Consider the following 11,796-nt stretch of genomic DNA (forward strand, 5'->3'; position numbering starts at 1 on the left):
CTAACCCCATCTAAATGCCACCTATTTAACAAGTTGACCACAACCTGAGAGTCAGACTCACATATGATCAAGCGCCACCCCAATTTACTTGCACACTCCAGAGCTAATAAAATGGCCCGAGCCTCCATTAAATTATTACTATGAAGACCCATATAAATAGAAAAGATAAACTAAACATCTCCAGAACTATCTTGACCCACACCTCCAATTCCAACATGACTAGGGTTTCCACGAGAAGAGCCATCCATATTAATTTTTAGAACTCCCTGAAGAGGTGTAGACCATCTTCCCTCCCTATTCACCTTTCGGAGTAGGGTGTCTACATCTATTGCGCGTGAACTTTTGCTGCTAAGGAGGTAGATGAAGACGATTAAAACACCCAACATCACAAGGAACCACCAATTTAGTCATATCACACTTAGCCACAACAATTTCTCCCAAAGAATGCAAGATTTTCTACCACAAGCGAGGGACCAGCACCCACACATCCTGAAAAATCCGACGGTTTCTCTCCAACCAAAGGTTCCAGATAATGAAGTATGATCCAATAGCCCAAGTAGCTGGAAGGAAGGAAGTAGAAACAGGGGCCCTGCCCCACCAATCCACAAACTCAGCCCATGAGGAAACATGCCTACAGGGCATATTCCACACCCTCCCCCCAAAATACCAAATCTCCCTAGCATAAGAACACTGGAAGAAGAAAAGAGAGACTCTCTGCAACATCACAACATAGCACACACATTGAGGGGCCACTGAAACTATGCTTGCACAAATTATCCCAAGTGAGACACCGGTTTTGAGCCACCAACCACATGAAGAAATTACACATGGGCAAAGACAACCTGTACCAAACTTGCTTCCACCATGAAACCTCAATATCCCCAAACAACTACCTATCCAACTATTTATAGCCAACAGACATAGAGTACTTTCTAGACACATCAGAACCATCGCAAGCCAAAACATCTGAGTCCCTCAAAGAATTACAAGCATAGGAAGCCAGAAGTTGAGCAAGCTCATGCCTATCATCCTCAGACCCTCCTGAAGGCCACTCAGAAGGATGCTTCTAGCAGTAGGTAACAACCAAACCACAATGCTCTACAATATTGTAATGCTCAACAGTGTCCCATCCGGCCGCAATAAAAACATCACAAAGGGATTGAAGGTGAGGACACGAAGAGAGAATAGGTGGGATACATTCAATACATATTTTCTATTGTCCTATGAACTCTTCATTTTGACCATCACAATATTTGCACAATTGATCCAGTACTTATGCACAGATCACCTAGTTATCTCATGCACTATGGGTGCTAATAAAGTCGCACAACTTCTCTAATTAATAACTTTTTTTTCAAGTACTAATAGAGAAGTGGATGACAGTTGGCCTAGTCAATGAAATTTTTTATTGGGAGTTTTCAATGAAAGATTATTGGAACATGCATAGTATTGGGTCCTATCCCCTACATCAAATTGATAAGATTATATTAATACAATGAAATATTAATTATATTCTTGTCAAGGATAAGTGAATACTAGAAGCCAACCACTCCTAAGCGACAACTATCTTTAGAGAAATTGACACCTTCATCTCTTGACAAAGAAGTGAAGACCCAGATCAACCATTGCACTACCTATAGTGAAAACTAAAGATCAACTTTCCTAATAAATTTTGTATTTATGAATAAGGTTAGGTGTAAATTTCAACTCTCATTCTTCCTTCCATGTAACCTTTTTGCTTGCCCTATTAAGATCTAAATTTTGTGGTCATATGGTTGTATGGTTGAATCTGAAAAATTGATGGTTGTATGATTATATGATTGAATTTAATTTTTTATTTTTTTCTAATATATCATTAATAATTTGGAAAGATTCTATAAAATGCCAAAAACTATATAAAATTATAATTAAAAATCATTTAATTTATTATATATATTTATTTTATGTAAGACATGTCTTAACATTTGAAGGTTTACTTTTGAATTTCTATTTAAAAATCCATTGATGAAGGTTTTGAGTAATGATCAAGACACACTTACGATTTCAGAGATAAGGGTTAGATTGGATATAGCATAGAATATTTTTACATGAACATTATGGTGAACTCAGAATAGTGAGTCCAACTTGTGGGACACTGATATTTGCATGGGACATGATAAGAAACATTGAAAATACCTTGTTCAAAGTATTTTCTTTGGGAAAATTTGCAACCATTCAAATCTCATGTAGAAATCACCTTCAAGTGAAGCTAGGCTTTTGTTTGAAGGTATTTTTTTTAACATTTGCATACTATTGATAGAATATATTTTAATATTATTTATTTTGATTGATTAAAGATTTAAAGGTAAATTTGAATGAAGGTCCTTGTATACCTTTGAGCAAAAGTACCTTCATTTGAATGTCCTCTAAATGTCATTCTATTTTCTTTTTCAAATCCTAGGTTCAACCATAAAACTAAGTCACTCAAAGATGAGATTTGGCAGGATTGTATCCCTCAAATAATTTTTTTTCACAATTAATATTTGAAATTCATTTAATATAATTCTTATATTTATTTTCTATCTTCTACACCAAATATTAAGGTATATGCATATGCATATGCATATGTATGTATATGTGTGTTTTCATAGATATATTTTCGTATTGTGTATGTGTATGTGTATGTGTATGTGTATGTGTATGTGTATGTGTGCGTGCATGCACATGTGCATGCGTGTGTGTTATACACATGAAATATCAAAATCCACTAGTTTACATCATCTGCAAATTCATAAAAATTTGATTGTTAAAGTGATAAAAAGTTAAAAAAATAAATATTTAAAAAATGTTAATTTTAACAGTTTAGTTCGGTCAAAAGTTGATATCACTCATTAGCTAGGGAATAAATCCTTTCCCTAAAGTTAATGTTAGCTTTGTTATGGTTTTGTAAATATAAAATTTCTTCAATCTCACTTGGTGTGACTCAAGGTTTCTATAATTCTACTTTATTATGTTCCAAAATGTGATTTATGTGTTATGATAGGCATTTTAGTTGTAAAATATACTAAAAAATTATTAAAAAAATTATCACTTGAAATTAGAGATTTCAAATAATGAAAAAATCTCTATAAAGTATTTTTATCTAAAATAAAATGTGTTTAAATATTTAAAGGATAAATTTTAATAGATAATTATTAAAAAAATACTCCATGGGTTAAGTTGAATGTGAAATTTATTCTTTACTAGTCTAGGTAATAAAATGTAGAGGGTATATGGAATATAAGTTAGGAAGAATTCATACTAGTTGCATAGGTGACTCAATATAGCTTTGAATTGGAACATGCTCAAATGTTGCATTCATAATGTAAATTTGTTTTGCTAAAAACTAAAAATTAATGATGTAAGAATTGTGGCAGATGAGTTTTTTAGTAAACATATATTTCCAAAATTCAAGTATGGTGAGTTTCAATTTTTTCAACCCTAAATAAGCATTTGTTTCCCAAAACTAGAAGATGTGGGAAAATATCCATGAATGATGTTAAATGTTGTATCATTGTGTCTTGACATTCCAACAATAATACACATCACATATTTTTAGACATTGGAAAACCCTAAAAATAGTGGGTCTTGTAGGAAGATTAATAAATCTTAGTTGACATAGGGTAGTTGGAAATTCACACTAAACAATAACCCCCAAGTTGTATCATGCAGAAATTATTATTATAATTCTTACTAGTCCTTGATTCTCTATAGGAGATTTGTAGATCCATTGGTTCTACCTATTTTCTAAGTAAAAGAAAAAATTAGTTGTTTGTATAGGTATTAATAGGCTCGTCCAAGTTAAATTAAAGCTTCAAATAAAGGAAATAAGTAGATTTATATCATAGAAAATTTTATTAACTATGAAACGTATATTATCAAAACCTTAATAGAAATTAAAAATGGGTATTTTCTTCTATCAGAATTACCATCTTTTACAAACAAAGAAATTTTTTATGACATCTATGTTATCAATATGTGATTAAATTTGTATTTAAATAAAATTTATGATAATATAATCAACCCATATGCTGTCAATTCTTTTCAAATTGACCTTGTGGTTTCCTTTGCTACTACCTTCATTCACTTGCATATGAATCTCTATGATTTTGTGGAGTTTCAATAAATAATATCTGTGTTTACTCTCTCATATTATAATCCACTTATTCAACAACATAAAGATACCATATCTTTATAGTAACGTCACTTCCATTAAAACAAATGTTGACACGATTCTGCGGTTGGAGCAAAATTTCCTTTTAGTTTTCTTTGTTCAGATTAACCACATTTGTCCACAAAACTCAATGAAATCCAAGTACAAAGCATTATTGACATATTGGAGATAAATAATTCATATTGTAAAACTGCCGAACTGGTTGCAATCGAGTTACTTGGGTGGGGACAAGATAAAGTGAATATAAGCGGGAGCTTGGAAGTTCTGCAAAATCATCCAATACCCTTAAACTTTCCTATCTGCCGAAGAAAGAAAAATATTTAGCTTTAGTTTTTCACAAGTATAGGTGAGTCATGGCCGTTGATGAAGCAGAATTGGCATTGGATGGATCTGTGGATTTGAGGGGAAAACCTGTTTTGAGAGAAAAGACTGGAAGGTGGAGAGCTTGCTCGCTAATCATTGGTAACTAATCGTTAGTCCCTTTCCATCAAGCATTGCCTTCTTATAAATTTCTTTTCTTTTTCTTCTTTAATGAAGATGGTTGTTTTGATTTTGTATACAGGCTACGAATTTGTTGAAAGAATGGCATTTGCGGGCATATGGGCAAACTTAGTGGTGTATCTGACCACCAAGCTGCATGAAGGCACCGTTTCATCCGCTCGGAATGTCAGCAATTGGAGTGGCACTACATGGATGACTCCCTTACTTGGGGCATACATTGCCGATACATACTTGGGCCGCTTCTGGACATTCATGATATTTTCTTGTGTATATATTCTGGTAACCACTATTACCTCTTTCATAAATAACTGGCTATAAAACAATGCATTGAGTTTTTCTGAATGTGCATATCGAATTTACTTTGGCGCAGGGAATGGGGATTATGACTCTGGCAGTTACGTTGAAGTCTCTTAGACCGCCAGAGTGCAATTCTAATGAAATCTGCCAAAAGGCATCGTCTCTGCAGATTGTGATTTTCTACTTTGCTTTGTATCTTCTTGCTTTGGCTACTGGAGGCACCAAACCATGCATCACCACTTTCGGTGCTGATCAGTTTGATGATTTTCATACCAAGGAAAAGTTGCAGAAGAACAGTTTTTTCAATTGGTGGATTTGTTTTGTCTTCTGTGGAAGCCTGTTGGGCCAGACGCTGATTGTGTATGTTCAAGACAACATTAGCTGGGGACTTGCCAGTGGAATCATCACGGCAGCTCTAATCATATCCTACGTACTGTTTATTATTGGAATTCCACTATATAGACATAAACTTCCGGCAGGTAGCCCACTCAAGAGGATGGGCAGAGTAATTGGTATGGTTATTAAGAACTGGAAAGTGCGGGTTCCTACAGATGCATCTTGTCTTTATGAAGTGCATTCAAAGGAGTACCTTAGACAGGGTCGATACCCAATTGCTCATACAAAACTTATGAGGTAAGAATTTAATACTACTAGAACTTTCTAAAAGTTTATCTTCTACTAATTTTATGCAGTTTATAATTCAGCATTAGGATGTGAATTTGATTTAATGGTTTTATGTGCATGATTTAATTGTAAATCACAGATTTATTGACAAAGCAGCCGTAGAAAACAACTCTGGCTCAAATCCTTGCACTGTGACAGATGTGGAGGAGACAAAGCTTGTGCTAAGAATCCTTCCAATATGGCTGACGCTCATTCTCCCAAGCTCTTTGTTAACTCAATGCAGCACACTATTTGTAAAGCAGGGCATGACTCTGGATAGGCATTTGGGTCCTAACTTTGAAATTCCTGCAGCTAGTATTGGTTTTCTTCTTCAAATATCAATGCTACTCGTGCTTCTAATCTATAATCGCTTTCTAGTCCCAGTGTGCCGAAGATTCACAGGAAATCCACGAGGCATAACTATATTACAGAGAATAGGGGTTGGTATGGTGCTTTATACTTTTGCCATGGCAGCGGCTGTAATAACAGAAATAAAAAGGTTGGGTGTTATTAAAAGCCATGGGCTTGCAGATAAAGCGAATGCAATTGTGCCTCGGAGCATCTTCACACTGCTTCCACAGTTTAGTATAATAGGTGTGGCAGAAGGGTTTCTGGAAGTAGCAAAACTGGAGTTCTTTTATGACCAAGCACCTGAGAGTATGCAAAGTTTGGGGAATTCATTGTATGCAACATCACTGGGAGTTGGTGCCTTTCTCAACAGTGTTATTCTCAATGCTGTAACCAACATAACAGGGCGGAAGGGCCATCAAAGCTGGATATTAGATAACGTGAATGCCTCACGTTTTGATTACTATTACGCCTTGTTAGCTATTCTCAGTTTCTTCAACTACATTTCCTTTTTGGTTGTCTCTTGGTTTTACACATACAAAAGAGAAATAAGCCAAGCCTTGGGTAAAGAGTCAGCCAAAGCAAGAGAAGTTATTTGCATTGAAAACCAGAATGCTGAAGAAATGCAGCATGGCATTCAGTGAAATAAACTCCAAAACTGTGGGAAAATAAATCATTTGTCTAAATGTATTTTAATATATAATAAATATGGTTGAATAATTTATAACCATGGCTACCATTTATGACATCGATTTCGTAGCGGCTCAGTGTCGGAACGTGTAGAATGTCATTCGACACAAGAGCGCCACATATTAAATAAATATTATTGCTTCTTGTGTCGACGTCCACGTGTCTTATAGCATTTTGTAATCCCCATATCTTGCTAGCTCCACTGAAGACAAACGTAAACACTTCAGTTGTATTTGTTAACACGTTTTTTTTTATATAAAAGAAAGGAATGTTAAGGAGATGAGAGATACCGTCTAGCTATTTGAATTAGTGTGAAAAATTAATCATTGGAAAGAAAATTTGGATGATTATTTTGTAGTTATTGTTGAATAGAGTAATCGATTATTGTAGTATAGAAGCATATATTTATTATACTTCATAAAATTTCATAAATAAATATGGTGATTTGTTCATGAGTGTTATTTTGTTTGTCTTTTAAAAGTGAGTTTTTAGAGAAATTATTTTCTATGTAGATACATGTAAAGGTCATAGATATTGCTTTTGGTTCATATTGGGCTTATAAACATTTAAAAATTAGGCAATCCTTGGGATGAAATTATGTAATATTGTACACTTTTTATAGAGATTCTCCAATTAGGTAAGCTAATGATGCATGAATAATAGAGGGACTTATAAAAGGGGTGCATTTGTTATAATTATGTCTATGTATTTAGTAAACATTCACAAATATGTTAAATTTCAACCTTAAAATTTGTTAAACAAAAAGGATACTCATGTAGTTGTTTAAAAAAAAATGTAATCTAAATAAATTATGTACAAAACCACTACATGTCATAGTATGTCCTCATACAACACATTGAAAATTCTACTAAGTTTGAAAGTTTATCAATCTTGTTAAACCATAGATTCTTAGATAATCATACAATAAATAAACAATGATGATGCAACACTAATTCCAAGACTAAGTTCTATGTCCAATTGTAACGTTATCCATGATTGTAAATTTTTTAATATTATAATAAATAGGATAAGTATTATAATTTATTTTTTATTTTTTGACAAAGCAGACGAGGAGAGTATATAAATTGATATAATAGAAAATACACAAGATTAAAGAGCAGTTATGATTTTGATATTGGGGAGTAAAACTCAACCCAAAACTACTATGAGGACTAAGATTGTAGAATATTTTTTTCTTGAGTTGTTACAGCATGATTACTAGGTGAATACATTCTAGATCAAAATATGATTTCTACTAGATCTTTGTCATCTTAATTTCAATATGCACTTAACCCTTTCAAAATCCAAAGAAGCACAGTTTTTCTCCATTTTCCAGTCTATTTGTGCCATTTATGTCAATGAAGATTTAGCATCCTTTTCATTGGTGACTTCTCTTGGGAATTGAATATGAATCTCCAATATCTTTCTTTGTGGATGAGTATGAATGCTTAAATAAAAGACTAATATATCAATCCATATCATGCTAACTTCCACAACCTTAGCATCCAAATCATTGTAAATATTGCATATGAGATTAATGTCTTCCAAGTGGTTATCATTCATATCCTTCACTATATTTGCAACATGCTCACAAAGTGGACCAACACTTGCTCTAGAATAGTCCAAAGCATTCACCCAAAGAACCTCCTCACCCAAGTCTTGTGATTGGAGGACCCTTTTCATAGCTAGAACATATAGATGAACCTCATTTACTTCCTTGCAAAATATCCTAATCCATATCAATTATAGTCTTTGTTTGATTATTTTATCTTCTTGCATTGATATGGAGCCTATTAGTATGCATTGTGGATTTTGATACCTAGGATACTCGAATTGAACGTTTAGGCTACAAAATTTGTTAAGTAATACATATCAAGCCTACATAGACAAAGGGTCCAAATAGATAATAGGAATTCTTTGAGAATCTATTTAAAAATCAACACTTCTGTAGAAAGGCCACATATCTTTAGCCAATGTACAAAGTGTACCTTATAAACCCAAATCCATTAAAGTTATATAGGTTTTTGTTGGGGAAGTCCTAGTCTGCAATGTTATTGATGCATCAAATGCATTATTTTCCTCAATACTAACTGAAGAATTGCACTTGAATTCCCTCAAACTTCCTTTAACTAGACTTGGGATGGTCATAAATTTAGACCAACTTCCATTTTTAGACAAAAGTTTAGGAAATTGATAAAGAATAGAGGCTTTGGATGTAGAAAATTTATTCTTTACCCTTTGGGTAGATACCGATAACTATAAAACAAGGGACCCCCAAAACCTGACTAGAAGTTTGATTTTAAAATTAAATAGAGCATATATAGCACATGCCCTATTTGTTGATGTCTCTATTTTCATCAAAGAAATTTGTGCCATGAGCCTGCTCCTAGGAAGAAGACATAGGCTCCACCAAAAGGAAGCCCCAGACATATGAGGTTATTTATCTGCAGACACATTTTGTTAATTTAAACAAGTGGAGAAAAACATATAATTAACATTAAATATTAGAAAGTAAACTAGACAAACACAACAAAGACATGAGACACAAATTTATAGTAGTTCACTGTAAAGGCTATTTCCACTCTCAAGTAGGGAATGTCTTCATTAATCATTACAAATCTACTACATTCATGGGATGGACACAGTCATTTATATAATCATATTCAACCATGAAACCAAGAGTTGGGAGAATATGAAGGGTCATGTGACCGTTGGACTTCACATTCCCAATAATATCCCCTATGAAGGCCAACTAGTACAACCATGCAGTGTGGCATCCCTGCTTCCATTTTTAAACTCATAATACAAGTAGCTTGCAAGATTTTAACTTTGTGAACTATTGTTCATGTACATTTCAAATTAATCTTCTCCAAATCAAATTGAAGTCAAAGATATCTTCTACTACTGCAGGAACAAATTTACCAATTATTCTATAATCTGAAACACCACTTCTGGTGTGTTAAAAAAATACTGCTTCAACATGGTCACCTACTCCTGTGGTCCCATTCTCTCCAACCCTAGAGAGAGAATCTAAATACCTACAATCTTGATAATTTTCTAGCTCCCACCAAATGAATCCATTGCATGTTTCAACATCAACTTGACCGTTGTATTCAAGGCATTTATCCTCCAATAGTACCATAAATTCAACCAGATACTTTGATGCTTGAAATATTGGTAGCTCCGGATCAGTATTTGATCTCCAAAATTTCTTGTCAACAATTGCAAACACTACCAAATATTTCAAACCTTCTCTCAATTCATCTTTGTTCCTTATGGCAAGATGAATATGCCAAAGAATTCAAAGAATTATTAGAGTTTTCTTGTTGCCTTCCGCTCTATTTTCAGCCATCTCCAAAACCTTAGCCTTTTTGTGGTGCATGTCTACAACGACTTTCACTTCCCCTGTTACAAGTATATGATCAACTTATAAGGAACTCAGAGGGAGGGGGGAGTGAATTAGTGAAAGCAAAAATAATATAAATCTGATCACCAACTTTAACAACTTAAAACTTATCACGCATATGAGAACTATCACCACATAAGGAAATGCCCAATAAACATTGCACGGTCGCATTCACAATATTCTCTCATGAATTATCTCTTCACACACAGATATTGACTTTATACATCATCACACTTTTTATAAACATTTTACATTAAGTTGGCTACAACCTTGGAACAATTTCCTAGGTTCAATGAATCTAGAAAAACTTACATCGCATGCTTTACATATGTCGGCCACCGACATAAAAAATTAAAACTTGTGTCATGTTACCAATTAAGTGATTATAACATTACCAGTTAAGTGTACTACCATTTTGTTTGTTCTGTAAATCAAATCTCACTCATCTAGTTGAATCTGCCAATGCAGTTGTGAACATAGGTCCAAATACATGTCACAGTCATAAATGTGAAACCACATCATTCAACTCTTCATGAATCGCCTGTACCGGTTGTCAGAATGCAACTCTGTCTCACTTTACCGGTTGAGATCCTAATTACTGGTTCTCTGTAAAACTATCTTTTGTATCAATTAAACCTTACCAATTGGCTTCTAAGACTTAGATGACTACAAACACATTATTTCCATCAATGACAACACAAAACATAGTCATCAAACATGAATATCAATCTCTTCATCATATTTCCTAACTAATCATATACCGGTTTCATAACAACAACAATCTTTACCCGTTCAATCAAATGCCAACAATCTCACCCTTTGGCATTGATGGTAACACTTAGGAAAAATTTTGTCAACTAAGTGTACAAAATCAAAATTCACTACATGATGACTACATGACATATATAGCCCCTTAGCAATTGCATGCTATAGAAAAATACAATATACAAGGGTACACACCTTCAAGTGAAAAAATGTAGATATCATCTGTTTCATTTTGGGCAATACAATTTTCATCTTTGGTTTCAACCGTATAGGATATGCAGTCTTCAATTATTCAAGACTTTTTTATTCTTTTGTAGGTTATTTTCTGAATGTTAAAATGAAACCTCTCATGGTTAGGGCCAAAATTCTAGATAATTTATTCATTACCGATCTCATTACCAATGAATAATTACATACCAAACTTTAATTCAACTTTTACTCCCCCTTTGATAATAATGCCAAATGAAAAATAAATAAAAAACGCGATATCAAAATTTGCATCAGAGCATATATAGATATAATAATCATAAAGTTTTTACACAGGAATTGTGGAAAAACATTACTAAAATGAGACTTCAAATTTTTAAAGTCATTATGCCATGTCTCTAAAATTATGCCTGGAATCTCCACATGAGTCATGATTTGTCCAGCTAGCTCCTCTATAGCATCAACAATTCTCATCTCCAGTGTAGCAAGAATGACTTCACATTCTTTGTATACTCTCTACAAAACTTAGAACTTTGATATAAGTTGTGTTTGAAGTTCGTGCAGGGATCTGACTCTCTTCACCTATTCTTGCCCATATACTTTCAGCCTATGCTGAAATTCTACAACTAATCTTCCAAACTGAATAGTAGAGTCATTAAGGGGGCTAAATGACTCACTTACAACCTCAAGTTCATGCTCAACTTCTTCTCTTTTATTCTTCAAATCA

General features: G+C 33.7%; 1 protein-coding gene across 1 annotated transcript; it reads left to right on the plus strand.

Moving 5' to 3' along the window:
- Positions 1 to 4,380: 4,380 nt before the first annotated feature.
- LOC131046064 (protein NRT1/ PTR FAMILY 5.2) lies at positions 4,381 to 6,895 on the plus strand. Its single transcript, XM_057979720.2, has 4 exons — positions 4,381 to 4,654; positions 4,755 to 4,972; positions 5,064 to 5,623; positions 5,754 to 6,895. The coding sequence occupies exons 1-4, from the start codon at positions 4,546 to 4,548 to the stop codon at positions 6,643 to 6,645; spliced, it is 1,779 nt and encodes a 592-aa protein (XP_057835703.2). The 5' UTR covers positions 4,381 to 4,545; the 3' UTR covers positions 6,646 to 6,895.
- Positions 6,896 to 11,796: the final 4,901 nt, after the last annotated feature.

Source organism: Cryptomeria japonica, chromosome 7, assembly GCF_030272615.1.
Source record: "Cryptomeria japonica chromosome 7, Sugi_1.0, whole genome shotgun sequence".
NCBI classification, from domain to species: Eukaryota; Viridiplantae; Streptophyta; class Pinopsida; order Cupressales; family Cupressaceae; genus Cryptomeria; species Cryptomeria japonica.